Source organism: Netta rufina (assembly GCF_964035555.1).
Source record: "Netta rufina genome assembly, chromosome: 3".
NCBI classification, from domain to species: domain Eukaryota; kingdom Metazoa; phylum Chordata; class Aves; order Anseriformes; family Anatidae; genus Netta; species Netta rufina.
Window position 1 is genome coordinate 121,464,106 of NC_140125.1, and position 18,320 is coordinate 121,482,425.

Sequence of the window (18,320 nt, forward strand, 5' to 3'; positions counted from 1 at the left end):
CCCGGTCCCGGCATGCCGCGGTTTCCCTGATCTGCATGGACACGCCCTCCTGATCTGCATGGACACGCCCCCTTTATCTGCATGGACACGCCCCCACGCTCACCGGCCACGCCCCTCTCCCGCTCTGGCCGTAGCGAGACGCAGAGCGGGGGCTGTGCAGGGGCAGCAGTTTGTGCGGGGGAAATCCTAGCTAAGGGAGACAGGAGGAGCACTGCGAGATCGGGAAAAACAAAAATCACGGGCCCTCTGGTCACGAGAGAAGAAGGAAAAAGAAGGAAAAGGAGAAATTAGCGATGGGCCAAATCAAATTGCACGTGTAGGGTACAGGAGGGCATCGAGCGGGCGGTGAACTTGCAGGACTCAAGTGAGGAAATGGGAGAAATCAGGTGCCGGGCAATGGGGAGATGAGGTTAGGATAAACTCCCACTGTGCAAGATGCCCACAATGCAATCACAAATGAGACAGCTTCACAGAAGGTCCTGTCTGAGGAAAATTATTGAGATTTTTCCCACAGCAGTCCCAGTCATTCAAGGTGTAGAAGCCCCTAGGAGCGGCTGGCCCAGCCCTCAGCCCAGCAGTGATGAGCCCACCACTAAACCAGTTCCACACCAACACGTTTCCTGCAGACCTCCAGGGATGGCGACTCGCCCCCTGCCCTGGGCAGCCCATTCCAGCACCGCACAGCCCCCTCAGTAAAGCAATGTCTCCTAATTTCCATCCTAAACCTCTCCTGGTGCAACTTGAGGCCATTTCATCTCATCACTTGGTGCTTGGGAGAAGAGCCCGATCCCCACCTCACTACAGCCTCCTGTAAGGTAATTGTAAAGTGCAGTAAGGTTCCCCCTGAGCCTCTTCCTCTGCAACCCCAGCTCCCTCAGCCGCCCCTCACAGGCCTTGTGCTCCAGGCCCTTCACCAGCTTCGGAGCCCTGTTCTGGACACACTCCAGGGCCTCGATGTCCTCCTGGGAGTGAGGGGCCCAAAGCTGAACCCAGCACTCGAGGTGTGGCCTCCCCAGAGCAGAGCCCAGGGGGACGATCTCCTCCCTGGCCCTGCTGGCTGCACTGCTCCTGACACAGCCAGGATGCCCTTGGCCTTCTTGGCCCCCTGGGCACGCTGCCGGCTCGTGTTCAGCCATCTTCAACCGATACCACCAGTTCTCCTTCCACCGGCAACTCTCCGGTCGCTCTGTAGCGTTGCATGGGGTTGTTGTGCCCCATGTGCAGGGCCCGGCACTCGGCCTTGGTGAACTTCGTGCAGTTGGCCTCAGCCTCTTCAGATCCCTCTGCAGAGCTCTCCTCCCCTCGAACAGATCGGCATTTGTGCCTAACTTGGTGTCGTCTGCAAACTTACCGAGGGCGCACTCGATCCCCTCGTCCGGACCATTGCTGAAGATACCGAACTGCCCCCAGCACCGAGCCCTGGGGGGGCCACCAGTGACCGGCCTCCAGCTGGATTTACCTGCACTCACCATGACTCTTTGGGCCCTGCCCGTTGGTTACCCAGAGGGGCGCACGCCCGTGCAGGCCCCGAGCACCTCAGCGACCACCCAGCCCCAGCCCCCTGCCATGGGCAGTACACCTCCCCGCAGCCCAGGTTGCCCCCAGCCCTGTGCAGCACGGAGAGGCCTTGGTCAAAGCCTGCATGGTTTGCTTACAGACATGAACTGGCTGGGGGATGACCTGCTGGAGAGGAGCTCTGAGGAGAAGGACCTGGGGGTCCTGGTGGGCAACAGGTTGGCCATGAGCCAGCAGTGTGCCCTGGTGGCCAAGAAGGCCAAGGGGATCCTGGCGTGCATTAAAAGGAGCGAGGCCAGCAGGTCAAGGGAGGTGATCCTCCCCCTCTACTCTGCCCTGGTCAGGCCTCACCTGGAGTACTGTGTCCAGTTCTGGGCTCCCCGGTACAAAACAGACAGGGATCTCCTGGAAAGAGTCCAGCAGAGGGCCCCAAAGATGATACAGGGCCTGGAGCATCTTCCCTGTGAGGAAAGGCTGAGAGACCTGGGGCTGGTCAGCCTGGAGAAGAGAAGACTGAGAGGGGATCTTAGTAATACTTATAAATAACTGAAGTGTGGGAGGCAGGGGGATTTGGCCAACCTCTTTTCAGTGGTTTGCGTGGACAGGACAAGGGGCAGTGGCCACAAAATGGAGCCCAGGCAGTTCCACACCAACACGCAAAGGAACTTCTTCACGGTGAGGGTGCCGGAGCACTGGGACAGGCTGCCCAGGGAGGCTGTGGGGTCTCCTCTGGAGATCTCCTTATCTGGAGATTGGCCTTGAAAAGGAGATGGATATGCTTTTATTCGATCCGGGAAGAATGGGATACATAAGGCCTGAAGACCGAGTTGCTTGTCAACTTAAAGCGAGACATCTTGTTCAAACGGAATGGAAAATGGAGACTTTTAAGTCACGGAACTTAAAGGATTGTTTGTTACCTTTTCTGATCGTACATATGTATAGGTGTACTCGAGTTTAGTAAGTCATGGAACTTAAAGGATTGTTCTTTCCTGATTGTACGTATGTACAGGCACACTTGGGTTTAGTATGTAAAGCCATGTTCTGTATATTTAGAATGCTTGATGTTCGTGTGTGCGTGTTGGTGGAGCGTAGACCCCCCGCACACCCAGCACTGTTTACTTGCCTTTTATACCTTTTATAAATATTTGTTTTATAAATATTACAAAATTCAGATTGATTTGAGACTTCACGTATAACACCTGGCACCTGATTTCTCCCATTTCCTCATTTGAGTCCTGCAAGTTCACCGCCCGCTCGATGCCCTCCTGTACCCTACACGTGCAATTTGATTTGGCCCACCGCTAATTTCTCCTTTTCCTTTTTTTTCCTTCGTCTCTCGTGACCAGAGGGCCCGTGATTTTTGTTTTTCCCGATCTCGCAGTGCTCCTCCTGTCTCCCTTAGCTAGGATTTCCCCCGCACAAACTGCTGCCCCTGCACAGCCCCCGCTCTGCGTCTCGCTACCTGCGGGCCCTGCTGCGGGGCGCTGCTCGCAGGACGTGCTTTGGGGCTCTAGTCTCCTTCTCTGGAGGTATCCAAGGCCCGTGTGGACGCCTCCCTGGGCAGCCTGCTCTGGGGAACTGCTTTGGCGGGGGGTTGGAGCCGATGGTCTCTGGGGGTCCCCGCCACCCCCTAGAGCTCTGTGACTCTGTGAGCCGCTGCTGCCGAGCTCCCCGTCAGGGGCGGTTCAGGCGAAGGAAAGGAGCAAAAGCCGGGCCAGGCCGTGCGGGAGCAGAGGCAGAAGGCGATTCCGGCCCCGGCCCCGGCCCCGGCCCCGGCCCCGGCCCGCCGCACGGCCCCGTGCTCCCCGCACCCCGGCTGTGCGGCACCTCCCGGGCTGGCTGCGGCCGGGAAAAGGCCCGCGGAGCTTCCCCTGCAGCGGCGCCCTGCGGGGCGGGGCCTGGAGGCGAGGTGGGCGTGTCCACGCAGAGCGGGGGGCCGTGTCCATGCAGCCCGGAGGGGCGTGCCCATGTAGATCAGGAGGGCGTGCCCATGCAGATCAGGAGGGCGTGTCCACGCAGAGCGGCGCCGCGCCGCATGCCGGGACCAAGCCCACGCCACGCGGGGCGCCCCTTGAGCCCCCCGTGGGCGCGGAGCGGGCTCGGGGCGTGGGCGCTCGTTGGGGCGGGGAGGGTTGTTTGGGAGGGCCCGGGGTGGGCTCGCGGGGCTGGTGTCCGTGTGCTGGGGGTGCGTGCGCTGTGGTGGGTGCGGGTGGTCGGGGAGGCGGGGGCATACTTACCTGGCAGGGGAGACACCATGATCAGGCAGGTGGTTTTCCCAGGGCGAGGCTCATCCCCTGCACTCCGGGTGTGCTGACCCCTGCGATTTCCCCAAATGCGGGAAACTCGACTGCATAATTTGTGGTAGTGGGGGACTGCGTTCGCGCTCTCCCCTGGTTCTGCGGTGCAAAAACAGAGATGGTGTTGTTTTTTCCAGTGAAGTTACGTTTTGTTTTTACGCTTTTTATGTGTTGTTTTTTGTATTTTGTCTTTTTCTGCTTGCCCGTGCTTTTGGAGTCCTCGCTCCGTTTCCGCCCGCGGTCCCGGGGCCGTGTCCGCCTCCCCCCGGCGGGCCCCGAGCCGCATCCCCACTCATGACCGCTCCCTCCCGGGGCGGGCGGTCCCGGCCGGGGGAGGCGCCGCGCGGAGCCACCTCCCCTGCTCCCAGCCCCGCGTTTCCGCGCAGGCCCCGGGCCCTCGGCACCCCCCGTGCCCCGCGGGCGCCCCCGGCCGCCAGGTGCTCCAGGTGCAGCGGCCCCGCCCCGCCCCGCCCCGCCGGGACCCTCCCGCCCCGGCCCGGCCCCGCCCCGGATCCTCCGCGCCGCCGCCGCTGCCTCGCTGCACGCGCCTGGCTCGGGGCCGCCGCCGCCGCCGGAGCGCACGTGGAGCCGCCATGGGCTGCCTGGTGCTGCAGGACGGGGCCGTGCTGCGCGGCCGCGCCTTCGGGGCCGCAGCCGCCGCCGCCGGGGAAGTCGGTGAGTGCGGCCGGGCCGGGGCCGCGCTCCGCTCCCCTCCCGGAGGGGGCTGCCCAGCCCGGGAGCGGGGCCGGTGGGCGCTCGGGGCCGTCCCGTCCCGTCCCGTCCCGTCCCATCCCGTCCCGTCCCGTCCCGTCCCTCCCCGCTCCCCCCTCCCCCGGCCGAGGGGCGCCGTGGCCGGGCCGGGGCTCGCGGGATGTGCGGGCACGGGGGGGGGGCCGGGACCGGCCGGGGGTCGCCGCCACGGCTCGGGCTCTGCTGTCCCCGCAGTGTTCCAGACCGGCGTGGTGGGCTACCCCGAGGCGCTGACCGACCCCTCGTACCGGGCCCAGATCCTGGTGCTCACCTACCCGCTCGTCGGCAACTACGGCGTGCCCCGCGACGAGGCCGACCCCTTCGGGCTGAGCCGGGTGAGGGCACGGCCGCCTCCCGGGGCGCTGCCGGTGCCGCTGCCAAATTTCGCCACCCGCGGGCACGCGGCAGGGTGTGACGGCACGCGGCGGGCGGAGGCTGTGGCACGATGCCGCGGGCACCGGGCAGGGAGCGGGAGCGGGAGCACCCCTCTGCTCCGGGACCGAGGCGCTGCGGGGCCGGGTGCTGCTCTTGGGGTGGCTCCGTGTGCGGGGCGGGGGTCCCTGCCCCTGGGGCCGGGGGGCAGAGCGGCTCAAGGCCCCCGGGCCCTTCCCAGCCACTCGGCCACCCCTGCCCCCAGGACAGAGTCCAGGTCCCGCTGCAGCAGCTCCGTGTCAGCCTCAGCCCCCGCTGTGCTGCCCCTGGGCCCCCTCCCGGTCAGGCGTCCCCAGCCTCCCTCACGCTGCTGGCAGTTCTTGCTGTGCTGGGGACGCGTGGGTCCATCTCTGCTGTGGCTCTGTTAGGCTCTGCTCCCGGGGTCCAGAGTCCCCATCCCACACCACATCTGCCCTGTGCTGAGGGGTCCCACGGCTGTGCTGGCCTCCAGGCCCGGGGCTGTGGCCCAGCTGCACTTGGGGTCTGCCCACCCCATCCCAGGGCTCCCAAGCCAGACCAAGCCTCGACCTTACTGGTCTGGGTGTGGGGTGAGACAGGGACGGTGCCAGCCCTGCCAGCGTGTCCTGACCATGTGGCCAGGGCTGAGGGGGGCCCTGTCTCTTAGGGCTTCCGCAGCCCTGGGCTGTAGCTGTCCCACAGTGCCCTACAAAGTGGCCAGGCTGGGTACCCACGGGGTGCTGGTGGCCACGATCCCGGCCGTGCTCACACTCTGCTCCTGCAGTGGTTCGAGTCCAGCAAGATCCACGTGGCTGCCTTGGTGGTGGGCGAGTGCTCGGAGACCCCTAGCCACTGGAGTGCGTCCCGTTCCCTCGACCAGTGGCTCAAGGAGCAGAACATCCCTGGTCTGGCAGGTGGGGCTGGGGGCTGCGGGGTCGGGTGCAGGGGTAGGGGTGGAGCTGGGGGGCACCTAGGGTGCTGGGGCAGCGAGTTTGGGACCAGACCTGTCTCTGCGTTGGGATTTGCTCCCCAGGGCTCCACCCAGAGTTGGGGTGGTGAAGATGCTGGAGCATGGGGACCTGCTCGGGGTGGGATGGGGCTGCACGGCCGTGTCTCACGGCCCTTCTGCAGGGGTGGATACTCGGGCCCTAACAAAGAAGATCCGTGAGAAGGGGACGCTGCTGGGGAAGCTGGTGCCAGATGAGACCCTGGAGAACAGCCTCCCCTTTGAGGACCCCAACAAGCGGCATCTTGTGCAGGAGGTGTCACTGAAGGTATGGCCAGGGGGCACGGGTGTGAATGGTCAGGGGGATCTGGGTGCCTGGTGCTGAGCTGGGCTGCAGGGCTCCTTGCAGCAGAGGGCCAGCCCCAGGCTGGGAGGGGGTCTGGGGTGATCGTCTGGTCCCCACACTCACCTTCCCCGCAGACACCCCGCGTGTTCAACCCGGGTGGATCCCTGCGGATCACCGCAGTCGACTGCGGCCTCAAGTACAACCAGGTCCGGTGCCTGTGCGAGCGGGGGGCGGCCGTCACCGTGGTTCCCTGGGACCATCCCCTGGACACCGCAGGTGGGGTGGGCCCGGCCAGGGGCTCCCAGGGCCCTGCAAAGGGGAGGATGGGATCTGGAGCAGGGGCTGTATCCCGGGCTGGTGCTGGGGGCCTTGGGGAACCACATCCTGCCCCGTGACAGGGAGTTTGGGCGCCTCAGTATCGTCATACCCTGAGGTCATGGGGGCAGTGGTTCTGGGGGAGGGCCTCAATGAGATCCTGCAGGGGACGTGGTGGGGTGTGGGGCTAGGCCATCATGATTGTGAGTGGGCTGGTGGTCAGTGGGTCCGGGATACCTCTGCACAACCCTCCTTGGGAGCTGGTGAGGTTGTGCACTCGGGCTGCATCTCCGTTGGGCTGCTGGGCAGGGCCTGGGGCGATCCCTCTGCGACCCACAGGGAGCATGGGCCGGTGTCCCCTCTGTGACTCTGCTTCTGTCTGGGCACAGATTTCGATGGGCTCTTCATCAGCAACGGCCCCGGGGACCCGCAGCTCTGCCAGCAGACAGTGGCCGGCCTGCGCAGCGTGCTGGGGGCCCCCCAGCCCAAGCCCGTCTTCGGGGTCTGCCTGGGGCACCAGCTGATCGCCTTGGCCATCGGCGCCCGCACCTACAAGATGAAGTGAGAGGGGTCTGGGGGAGGGCAGGCAGCCGGCGCAGGGTCCCGGCCGCCTGGGGGTGCCTGACGCCCCCTGACCCCGCTCCAGGTACGGGAACCGTGGGCACAACCAGCCCTGCCTGCACGAGGACACGCGGCGCTGCTTCATCACGGCGCAGAACCACGGCTTCGCGGTGGAGGCGGGCAGCCTGCCCCCCGGCTGGGCCCCGCTCTTCACCAACGCCAACGACCGCTCCAACGAGGGCCTCGTGCACGAGCACAAACCCTTCTTCAGGTGGGCGCGGGGTGGGAGCGGGGGATGGCCCCTGCATGGGGCTGGGGTGCAGGTGCCTGACTGCCCCCCTGCAGCGTCCAGTTCCACCCTGAGCACCGCGCCGGCCCCACGGACCTGGAGGGGCTCTTCGATGTCTTCGTGGAGGCAGCGCGGGACCTGCAGCGGGGGGATGGCAGTGCCAAAACAGGTGGGCGTGGGGCACGAGGGTGCTGCCGAGCCCCCCGTGCCTGGGGCCACGCTGCACGAGGGGTGCTGTGCTCATGTGGGGTCTGTGCTCAGTGTGGGGTCTGCGGGGCTGTGGTCACATCTGTGGGGCTGTGTGTGGGGTCCGAGGTTGGGGCCCAGGGGCAGAGGGGCTGCGGGCTGTGGTTGTGGTGTGCGGGGCTCTGGGGCTGGGGCCGTGCCTGGGGGTGCAGCGTCGCTGGGCTCACGGCACCCCCTGTCCCCCGTCCCGTCCCCTGCAGTGCGGCAGCGCCTGCAGGACTGGCTGGCGTACAGCGAGGCGCCGGCCGCGGGGCAGGAGCCAGCCCGGCCCCGCAAGGTGCTGATCCTGGGCTCCGGCGGCCTCTCCATCGGGCAGGCCGGAGAGTTTGACTACTCAGGGTCTCAGGTGAGTGCCCCGCCGGGGGATGGGGTGGGTACAGGGTGGGGGGTCCAGGCTGTGAGCTGTGAGCCTGCTGCTCCCCCAGGCCATCAAAGCGCTGAAGGAGGAGAACATCCAGACGGTGCTGATCAACCCCAACATCGCCACGGTGCAGACCTCCAAGGGGCTGGCAGACAAGGTGTACTTCCTGCCCATCACCCCCGAGTACGTCACCCAGGTGAGCATCGTGGGGCTGGGGGTCTCTGGGTGGTGAAACACTGCCTGGGGGGCAACGGAGGGGGTTGGAAGGTGCAGCCCCACTGAACGCGCACTGCTCCCCCCAGGTGATCCGCAATGAGCGCCCCGACGGGGTGCTGCTGACTTTCGGGGGGCAGACGGCCCTCAACTGCGGCGTGGAGCTCACCAAGGCCGGGGTGCTGGAGCGGTACCGCGTGCGGGTGCTGGGCACCCCCGTCGCCTCCATCGAGATGACGGAGGATCGCAAAGTCTTTGTGGAGAAGATGGAGGAGATCGGGGAGCACGTGGCGCCCAGCGAGGCCGCTGCCTCCCTGGAGCAGGTCTGGGGGCGTGCTGAGGGCAGTCATGGGGGGCAGGATGGGGGTCAGCCCCCGGGCAGGGTGCTGACCCCCGGGCAGGGTGCTGACCCCCGGTGTTGGTCTCTCTGCCCTCCCCAGGCGCAGGCAGCGGCCGAGCGGCTCGGGTACCCGGTGCTGGTGCGCTCTGCGTATGCCCTCGGGGGCCTGGGCTCCGGCTTCGCCAACAGCCGGGAGGAGCTGGTGGCACTGGTGAGCCAGGCCTTCACCCACACCTCCCAGGTCCTGGTGGACAAGTCCCTGAAGGGCTGGAAGGAGATCGAGTACGAGGTGGTGCGGGACGCCTACAACAACTGCGTCACGGTATGAGATGGGGCTGGGGAGCCCCCTGCCCCCCGGGGGGGCTGCTGCAGGGCGTGGGGGGCAGGGGCTCCCTGCTGTGCCCCCACCCCAGGGGGGGCTCCCAGCCCCTTTCCTGACACTGGCACAGCCACTGCCCGGCAGGACGGGTGCCCTGCTGTGCTCTGGGGCCGGCAGCACTGCGGCATGGCAGGGGCTGGTGTTCAAGTCCTGGCTGTGTGGGGAGCCCCCGACGGTCCCCGGGGGATGGGGGGGGCAGGTGGGACCGTTCTGGGGCTTGGCGGAGCAGTGGGGTGGGAGCACAAATGGGGCCGTTGGGGCCACCCGCACTGACCCCCCGCTGCCAGGTGTGCAACATGGAGAACCTGGACCCGCTGGGGATCCACACGGGCGAGTCCATCGTGGTGGCGCCCAGCCAGACCCTCAACGACACCGAGTACTTCATGCTGCGGCGCACGGCCGTGAAGGTGGTGCAGCACCTGGGCATCGTGGGCGAGTGCAACATCCAGTTTGCCCTGAACCCCGAGTCGGAGCAGGTGAGCGCAGCCCCCTGCGTGCCCCGTCCCCGAGCCCACCGAGACGACCCTGGGGGAGCCTGGCTCGGGGTCCTGCCCGTGCCGTGCCACAGGGCTGAGCCTCACCTTGCTGCCCTGGGGCCCTCCTGTGTCGGCCACTTGCCTGCCTCCCGCCGGTCTTCTCCCGGTGCCGTGCAGGCCTGTGTGGTCCTCGGGCAGTCCCTGCCCCGTGGCAGTCGCTGCCCTCCCGTCTCCCATCCCAGCTGAGCTGCGGGTGGGGGGCTGCGAGGGTCCCGTCCCGCGCTCAGCCCCCCTGCCTGCTCCTTGCAGTACTACATCATCGAGGTGAACGCCCGGCTCTCCCGCAGCTCTGCCCTGGCCAGCAAGGCCACCGGCTACCCCCTGGCTTACGTGGCTGCCAAGCTGGCCCTGGGCATCCCCCTGCCCGTCCTCAGGTAACGGCGTCGCCGCTGGGGGTCGGGGGCAGACCTCAGACGTCCCGAGTGCCCTGCGTGCAGGCCCCTGATGCCATCCCCTCCCCTCCCGTCCCCAGGAACTCGGTCACAAACTCCACCACTGCCAACTTCGAGCCCAGCTTGGACTACTGCGTGGTGAAGATCCCGCGCTGGGACCTCAGCAAATTCCTGCGTGTCAGCACCAAGATCGGCAGCTCCATGAAGAGCGTGGGTGAGCACGGCGGGGCCGGCGGCGCGGGGCGGCGCGCACGGGGCCAGGCTGCTCACGGCTCCCTCCGCAGGGGAGGTGATGGCCATCGGCAGGAACTTCGAGGAGGCTTTCCAGAAGGCGCTGAGGATGGTGGACGAGAACTGCGTGGGCTTCGACCACACCGTGAAACCAGCCTCGGATGTGGTGAGCGCTGGGGTCAACGGGGCGGAACGGCCGCTGGGTCGGTCGGGGGGGGCTGCGCCGCCGGACAGGCCCCCCCAGCCCCGCTCACCCCTCGGTGCTGCCAGGAGCTGGAGACGCCCACGGACAAGCGGATCTTCGTGCTGGCCGCGGCGCTGCGGGCCGGGTACTCCATTGAGCGCCTCTACGAGCTGACCAAGATTGACCGCTGGTTCCTGCACAAGATGAAGAACATCACGGACCACGCGGTGCTGCTGGAGGCGTACCGCGAGGAGCAGAGCACCATGCCGCCCGCCGTGCTGCAGCGCGCCAAGCAGCTGGGCTTCTCCGACAAGCAGGTGGCCTTGGCCGTGCTCAGGTGAGGGGGGGCGGCCCCGGCTCTGCTGCTGGTGCCGGCGTGGGGCCCGGCACTCACCCTGCCCCCTGCAGCACCGAGCTGGCCGTACGGAAGATGCGGCACGACCTGAAGATCCTGCCGGTGGTGAAGCAGATCGATACGGTGGCGGCCGAGTGGCCGGCCCAAACCAACTACCTGTACCTGACCTACAACGGCACCGAGCACGACCTGGCCTTCCGCGAGCCCCACGTCATGGTCATCGGCTCCGGCGTCTACCGCATCGGCAGCAGCGTCGAGTTCGACTGGTGTGCCGTGGGCTGCATCCAGGAGCTCCGCAAGGTTGGGCGGGCCCCAGCGCCCCTCGGGCGGCCGGGCAGGTGGTGGGAAACGTGGCCAGAGGATGGGGCTGGGGGTGCCCTCGGCTTCACCGTTCTGTCTGCCCCTGCAGATGGGGTTCAAGACGATCATGGTGAACTACAACCCCGAGACAGTGAGCACTGACTACGACATGTGCGACCGCCTCTACTTTGACGAGATCTCCTTTGAGGTGAGCGGGCTGGGGCCCTGCCCGCTGTGGGGCTGGGGTGGGGGCGTCCCGGGCCCTGTCCTCAGCGGGGCCGGTAGGGATGGGGACACAGCGGCCCCTTCCCAGCCAGCCCCCTGTCCCACGTGCAGGTGGTGATGGACATCTACGAGCTGGAGAACCCCGAGGGCGTGATCCTGTCCATGGGGGGGCAGCTGCCCAACAACATCGCCATGGCCCTGCACCGGCAGCAGTGCCGCATCCTGGGCACCTCCCCGGAGGCCATTGACTCGGCCGAGAACCGCTTCAAGTTCTCCCGCCTGCTCGACACCATCGGCATCAGCCAGCCCCTCTGGAAGGAGCTCTCTGACATGGAGGTGGGGGCGGCGGGGGTGACGGGCTGCCCGAGGGGACGGGCCCCGGGCACGCCGGCTGAGGGTCCCTGCCTCTCCCGCAGTCGGCCAAGCACTTCTGCGGCAAGGTGGGCTACCCCTGCGTCGTGCGGCCCTCCTACGTGCTGAGCGGTGCGGCCATGAACGTGGCCTACTCGGACAGCGACCTGGAGAAGTTCCTGAGCAACGCCGTGGCCGTGTCCAAGGAGCAGCCCGTTGTCATCTCCAAGTTCATCCAGGAGGCCAAGGTTGGCCGGGGCTCCTGCAGCCCGGGGGTGGCTGTTGTGCCTCGAGAGCCAGGTCCTTCCTCAGCACCTTGCCGGGCGGTGACCGTGTGCCTGCTCACAGGAGATCGACGTGGACGCGGTGGCCTGTGACGGCGTGGTGGTGGCCATCGCCATCTCGGAGCACGTGGAGAACGCCGGGGTGCATTCAGGCGATGCCACCCTGGTGACACCCCCTCAGGACATCACCCCCAAGACGCTGGAGCGCATCAAGGCAATCGTCCATGCCATCGGGCAGGAGCTGCAGGTCACCGGGCCCTTCAACCTGCAGCTCATCGCCAAGGTACCTCCGACGGGGAGGGAGGGATGCCACGAGGACCCCCGTGGCCCCAGGACACCCCTCACACCCGTCCCCTCTCCGCAGGACGACCAGCTGAAGGTGATCGAGTGCAACGTGCGCGTGTCCCGCTCCTTCCCCTTCGTCTCCAAGACCCTGGGGGTGGACCTGGTGGCTCTGGCCAGCCAGGTGATCATGGGTGAGGACGTGGAGCCTGTGGGGCTCATGACAGGCACGGGCATCGTTGGCGTCAAGGTGAGCGGGGCCCGGGCCGGGGCTGGGGGCTGCGTGCGGGCGGTCCCTGAGCCCTGCTCCCCCCCCCAGGTGCCCCAGTTCTCCTTCTCACGCCTGGCGGGTGCCGACGTGGTGCTGGGCGTGGAGATGACCAGCACGGGCGAGGTGGCCTGCTTCGGGGAGAACCGCTGCGAGGCGTACCTGAAGGCCATGCTCAGCACCGGCTTCAAGATCCCCAAGAAGAACATCCTGCTGACCATCGGCAGCTACAAGGTGCGTGGGGCCGGGGCTGCGGGGCTGGGGCTGGGGGGGTCTGGTCCCCCCCCGGTGCCCTGACGAGCTGCGGTGGTGCTGCAGAACAAGAGCGAGCTGCTGCCCACGGTGCGGACCCTGGAGAGCCTCGGCTACAACCTGTACGCCAGCCTCGGCACGGCCGACTTCTACACGGAGCACGGCATCAAGGTGGGGGCTCGGGGCCCGGCGGAGGGGCCGGGGGCGGCGCAGGGCTGTGACGGGGTGCTGCGGGCAGGTGATGGCGGTGGACTGGCACTTCGAGGAGGCCGACGGCAGCGAGGCCGGCGCCCGCGAGACGCAGCGCAGCATCCTGGACTACCTGGCCGAGAACCACTTCGAGATGGTCATCAACCTCTCCATGCGCAACTCGGGGGGGCGGCGTCTCTCCTCCTTCGTCACCAAGGGGTACCGCACCCGGCGCCTGGCCGTCGACTACTCGGTGCCGCTGATCATCGACATCAAGTGCACCAAGCTCTTCGTGGAGGTGGGACTGGGCACGAGCTGGGGACGGGCAGGGCAGGGGGGTGCCGGGGGTGCTGCAGGGTTGGCAACGTACGTGGGCTCTGCTACGGGTGGGAGGGCGGCTTCTGGGCTGGGGCTCGGGTGGGTGCCCTCATCCTGGCCCCGTTGGAGCCTTGTCCATGCACACCCCTGGAGGACGCATCTAACCTGGCAGCTGCTGCTCCCACAGGCACTGGGCCAGATCGGGGCCGCCCCCCCACTCAAGATGCACGTGGACTGCATGACGTCCCAGAAACTCATCCGCCTGCCGGGTAGGTGGGGCTGGGGGCTCTGGGGGCAGCACGGGGCCAGGGGAGTACCCAGGGCAGCCCTGGGGATGGGGGCGTTCCTGTCTGCCGCTGGCATCCCCTGCATCGGCCACGTCCCTGTGCACTGGCCCCTGCCTGGGGCCGCTGCTGCTGATGCTGCCCCACTCCCCAGGGCTGATCGACGTCCACGTGCACCTCCGTGAGCCGGGCGGCACCCACAAGGAGGATTTTGCCTCGGGCACAGCAGCTGCCTTGGCCGGGGGCGTCACTATGGTGTGTGCCATGCCCAACACCAGCCCGGCCATCACCGATGCCACCTCCTTTGCCCTGGCGCAGAAGGTAAGGAGATGGCACTGCCGCAGCCCCCACCGCCGTCCCCTCGTCGTGCACTGCTGGGGCTGGCCGGGGAGGGCAGCCCCTGCCCGGCACCGACTGCATCCCACTGCCCGCAGCTGGCTGAGGCCGGGGCACGCTGCGACTTCGCCCTCTTCCTGGGTGCTTCCTCGGACAACGCCAGCTCGCTGGGACCCCTGGCCGGGGCGGCTGCTGGGCTCAAGCTGTACCTGAACGACACCTTCTCCAGCCTGCGGATGGACGACGTGTCGCTGTGGATGGAGGTGAGCTGCCGCAGCGGGGGCTGGCGGGGGTCTTGGCGAGGGCGCCCGGTGCCCACCAGCCCCATCTCCCCCAGCACTTCGAGCAGTGGCCGCGGCACCTGCCCATCGTGGCCCACGCAGAGGGGCAGACGGTGGCCGCTGTCCTGATGGTGGCCCAGCTGCACCAGCGCCCCGTGCACATCTGCCACGTGGCCCGCCGGGAGGAGGTGAGCGGGGGGTCCTGGGGTCCCGTCAGAGCAGCCCTCAGTGCGGGGGCGTGTGGCATGGGGGGCTGCAGAGCTGCCCTCACCGTGGCCCCCCCAGATCCTCCTCATCAAGGCGGCCAAGCAGAAGGGGGTCCCGGTGACGTGCGAGGTGGCCCCGCACCACCTCTTCCTGTGCCGGGACGACCTGGGGCGCCTCGGGGCGGGCTGCGGGTCCGTGCGGCCGGCGCTGGGCACCCAGCAGGACGTGGAGGCGCTCTGGGAGAACATGGACACCATCGACTGCTTCGCCACCGACCACGGTTAGCCCCGAGGGACCGTGGGTGTGGGGTGGGGACGGCAGTGGGTCCTCGTGGGGCCAGGCATCGCGGCCCCGTCCCGCGCTGACCGGCCCCATCTCGCAGCCCCGCACACGCTGGAGGAGAAGCAGGGGCTGGAGCCACCCCCTGGCTTCCCAGGCCTGGAGACCATGCTGCCGCTGCTGCTGACGGCCGTGTCCGAGGGGCGCCTCACCGTGGAGGACATCGTGCAGCGCCTCTACGAGAACCCCCGCAAGATCTTTGGGCTGCCGGCGCAGGAGGACACCTACGTGGAGGTGGGTCCCTGCCCCGCTGCCCGCCCCGGGTCCGGCCCCAGCACCTCTGACGCGTTCTCCCGGCAGGTGGACCTGGAGCAGGAGTGGGTCATCCCCAAACACACGGCCTTCTCCAAGGCCCGCTGGACGCCCTTCGAGGGCATGAAGGTGAAGGGGACGGTGCGGAGGGTGGTGCTGCGTGGGGAGGTCGCCTACATCGACGGGCAGGTGAGGCCCTTGCGCTGGTCCTGGGTGCTGCTCCCCTGCGCCTGGGGGGGTCGCCGAGCACCGGCCCCTCACCCGCTGTGCCTGCAGGTGCTGGTGCCCCCCGGCTACGGGCAGGACGTGAGGAAATGGCCCATGGGAGCCGTGCCCGTGCCACACATGGCCCCCGCCAAGGAGAGCGTGAAGGTACGGCGTGCAGCCGGCCGGGAGGGGTGGCCATGCCCGGCCCGGCCCCAGCTCCAGCTCGGCCTCTCCCCGCAGACCCCCGAGCGGCCCAGGCACGCAGGGGTGGGCGAGACGCTGCGCGGCCGAGCCTCCAGCCCCCGCCGGGCCGGCCCCGTGGGCGAGGGGCGCTTCCACCTCCCGCCCCGCATCCACCGCGCCTCCGACCCCGGGCTGCCAGGTGAGGGGGGCGGCGCGGCGGGCAGGGGGGCGGCGGGGCAGCGAGCGAGCGGCCGTGGTGGGGCCGGGGCCGCGGCCAGGTGCCCCGCTGATGCCTGCCCTTGTGTCCCGTTCAGCGTTCCGGAGGCTGGGAGCCACGCACCGCCCGGGCGCCCGAGGCACCGGTAATGTTGGGGGGGGACTCACTCAGACAATGAGACGCGGCCGCGCTAATGGCACTAACCGCAGCCGATGAGTGCATCCCCTCCCCCAGGTGCCGCGCCGGCCCCGGGCTGCCTGTGCCGCCCCGGCACGGCCCCGTCTCTCGCCCCGTGTGGGGCCGGGTCCCTGGGACGGGGCACGGCGGCGCCCGCCTGCTCCCCTCCTGCCCCGGCCCCAGCCCGCGCGGCACCTCGGGGACCCCACGCTTGCCAGTGTGATTGGGGCTGCGTCCGATTGGGGTCCGTGGGGGGCGTGTGAGGGGCACAGCGCTGGGGCTTGGCCTCACGTCTCAGGGCAGCCGTCACCCTGGGGTTGGGCCCGTGGCGCCTTCACCCGGTGCTGCTGAGGACGGCAGCAAGGGAGCCAGGAGTGCCGTGCCGTGCTGGAAGCACCCCTGCAGAGCAGGGCAGGGCTGCCGCAGCCCGCTGCCCTCTAACGCTGCTGTTCCCCTCTCCCGCCCCAGCTGAGGATGCCCGAGAAAAGGCCGGCAGGAAGGCAGCAGAGGCAGGTGGGTGCTGGGGGAGAACCGGGGGGCTGGGGACACCCGGCAGTGGGGGGCTGCAGGGGCTGCAGCGTGGCCGCCCACATGGGCTGACCGCTGGCTCTTGGTGCTGCAGACCCTGCTGCGATCCAGGACAGCCACGGCTACCCGCCGGGACCCTTCCCACGCCAGGCGTCCCCCCAGGGTGCTCCCCACTTCCAGACCTCCCCGCTGCTGCACCCCCTCGTGGGGCAGCACATCCTCTCCGTCCGGCAGTTCTCCAAGGAGCAGGTGCCCAGGCTGGGGGCGGGTGCTGGTGCTGCGGGGCCGTGGGCACCTGCACGGGCGTGCGGGGGGCTCAGTGCCACGGAGTGAGCCCCGCTGAGCCCCCCCTCCTCGCAGATGTCGCACCTCTTCAACGTGGCACACACCCTGCGCATGCTGGTGCAGAAGGAGCGGAGCCTGGACATCCTCAAGGTGAGCCGGGAGCGGGGCCGTGGGCGCCCCGTGCCCCCCCCACCGTGCTCCCCGTGCTGACGCCGTGGCCCCGCAGGGCAAGGTGATGGCGTCGATGTTCTACGAGGCGAGCACGCGGACCAGCAGCTCCTTCGCCGCGGCCATGTGCCGCCTGGGCGGCTCCGTCGTGTCCTTCTCCGAGGCCACGTCCTCGGTGCAGAAGGGCGAGTCGCTGGCCGACTCGGTGCAGACCATGTGCTGCTACGCCGACGTGCTGGTGCTGCGGCACCCCCAGCCGGGCGCTGTCGAGGTGAGTGGGCCCAGGGGGCTGCGGGGCCCTGTGCTGCCCATGGCCGGGGCTGTGGGGCAGGGCTGTGCTCTGTTCCCTGCTGGGCGCAGGGGCAGGTCCTGCCCACGCTCAGCCTTGCCCGTGCCCCAGCTGGCTGCCAAGCACTGCCGCAAGCCCGTGATCAACGCCGGGGACGGGGTGGGGGAGCACCCCACGCAGGCGCTGCTGGACATCTTCACCATCCGCGAGGAGCTGGGCACTGTCAACGGCATGACGGTGAGGTGCCGCGGGGTGAGGGGCTGCGGGCATGGGCCCTGAGGCACCGCCCCGGGTCGTGCTGACCACTCCCCGCAGATCACCATGGTGGGCGACCTGAAGCACGGGCGCACGGTGCACTCCCTGGCCCGGCTGCTCACCCAGTACCGCGTCAACCTGCGCTACGTGACGCCCCCCAGCCTCCGCATGCCGGCCGACATCACCGCCTTCGTGGCCTCCAAGGGCATCAAGCAGGTGAGGAAGGGGGTGCGGGGGGAAGGGGGCGCGCCCCCTCCCGGCCCCCCTGACAGCGCTGCCCCCAGGAGGAGTTCGGGAGCATCGAGGAGGCGCTGCCGGACACCGACGTGCTCTACATGACCCGCATCCAGAAGGAGCGCTTCGAGTCCGCCGAGGAGTACGAGGCCGTGAGTGGGGGGGCCTGGGGGGGGCCGGGCTGTGCGGGGGCGCGGGGCTGGCGCTGAGGGCTGCCCCCGCAGTGCTTCGGGCAGTTCGTCCTGACGCCGCACAGCATGACCAGGGCCAAGGAGAAGATGGTGGTGATGCACCCGCTGCCGCGCGTCAACGAGATCAGGTGCAGCCAGGGGGGTGGGAATGGGGCCGGGGGGATGGGAACGGGGCCGGGGGGGTCTTGGGGCTGGGGCCAGGGGGTCTCGAGGTGAGGGCCAGGCGGGACCTGGGGGTTCTCAGGGCTGGTGTTGGGGTGGGGCCAGGCGGGGGGGGGCTTGGGGGGCTCTTGGGGCCGGGGCCGGGGCTGGGGGGTCTCAGGGACAGGGGAGTGAGGAGCGTTGGGGCCAGGAGGGTCTGGGGGCCGGAGGGGTTGTGAGGGGCTGGGGGGCTCCCGGCCCCGGGGGTGTCGGGTGGGCTTGGGGCCCGGGTCTGGGGGGCTCTCAGGGCTGGGGCCGGGGGCTCTCGGGGCCGGGGGGGTCTCCGGGGGTCTCTGGGGGTCTCTGGGGTGTCCGGGTGCCGGGGCGGGCCGGGGGCTCTGAGCCCCGGGGGTTGTTTCTGGGGGGACCGATGTTGGGGTCGCCGCCGGTGTCCCGGCCCGGCTCCCGGTGGTGACGTCACTTCCGCAGCGTGGAGGTGGACTCGGACCCGCGCGCCGCGTACTTCCGGCAGGCGGAGCAGGGCATGTACGTGCGCATGGCGCTGCTGGCCACCGTGCTGGGCCGCTACTGACGGCAATAAACCACGCCCCCCGCCTGGCCCCGCCCCCGG

The 18,320-nt window shown here is 68.7% G+C and overlaps 1 protein-coding gene across 2 annotated transcripts; it reads left to right on the forward strand.

The window, feature by feature from the left end:
* Nucleotides 1-4,405: 4,405 nt before the first annotated feature.
* On the forward strand, nucleotides 4,406-18,305 carry CAD (carbamoyl-phosphate synthetase 2, aspartate transcarbamylase, and dihydroorotase; the record flags this gene model as incomplete). 2 transcript variants are annotated; one of them, XM_084283559.1, is made up of 45 exons in its annotated part: nucleotides 4,406-4,487; nucleotides 4,758-4,897; nucleotides 5,737-5,866; nucleotides 6,084-6,226; nucleotides 6,379-6,520; nucleotides 6,949-7,120; nucleotides 7,206-7,391; nucleotides 7,466-7,578; nucleotides 7,856-8,001; nucleotides 8,081-8,212; nucleotides 8,319-8,552; nucleotides 8,670-8,891; nucleotides 9,236-9,424; nucleotides 9,734-9,858; nucleotides 9,957-10,090; nucleotides 10,161-10,273; nucleotides 10,378-10,628; nucleotides 10,700-10,946; nucleotides 11,056-11,154; nucleotides 11,283-11,507; nucleotides 11,588-11,770; nucleotides 11,871-12,089; nucleotides 12,171-12,338; nucleotides 12,408-12,590; nucleotides 12,675-12,779; nucleotides 12,847-13,095; nucleotides 13,303-13,384; nucleotides 13,554-13,720; nucleotides 13,834-13,998; nucleotides 14,073-14,204; nucleotides 14,302-14,503; nucleotides 14,606-14,796; nucleotides 14,863-15,003; nucleotides 15,091-15,186; nucleotides 15,262-15,403; nucleotides 15,519-15,566; nucleotides 16,067-16,111; nucleotides 16,221-16,375; nucleotides 16,487-16,561; nucleotides 16,638-16,850; nucleotides 16,980-17,105; nucleotides 17,184-17,339; nucleotides 17,408-17,509; nucleotides 17,582-17,676; nucleotides 18,179-18,305. In XM_084283559.1, the coding sequence occupies 45 exons, from the start codon at nucleotides 4,406-4,408 to the stop codon at nucleotides 18,279-18,281; spliced, it is 6,768 nt and encodes a 2,255-aa protein (XP_084139685.1). In that variant the 3' UTR covers nucleotides 18,282-18,305. The 2 variants fall into 2 exon arrangements, with proteins under 2 accessions (XP_084139685.1, XP_084139686.1); XM_084283560.1 differs by lacking the exon at nucleotides 15,519-15,566.
* Nucleotides 18,306-18,320: the final 15 nt, after the last annotated feature.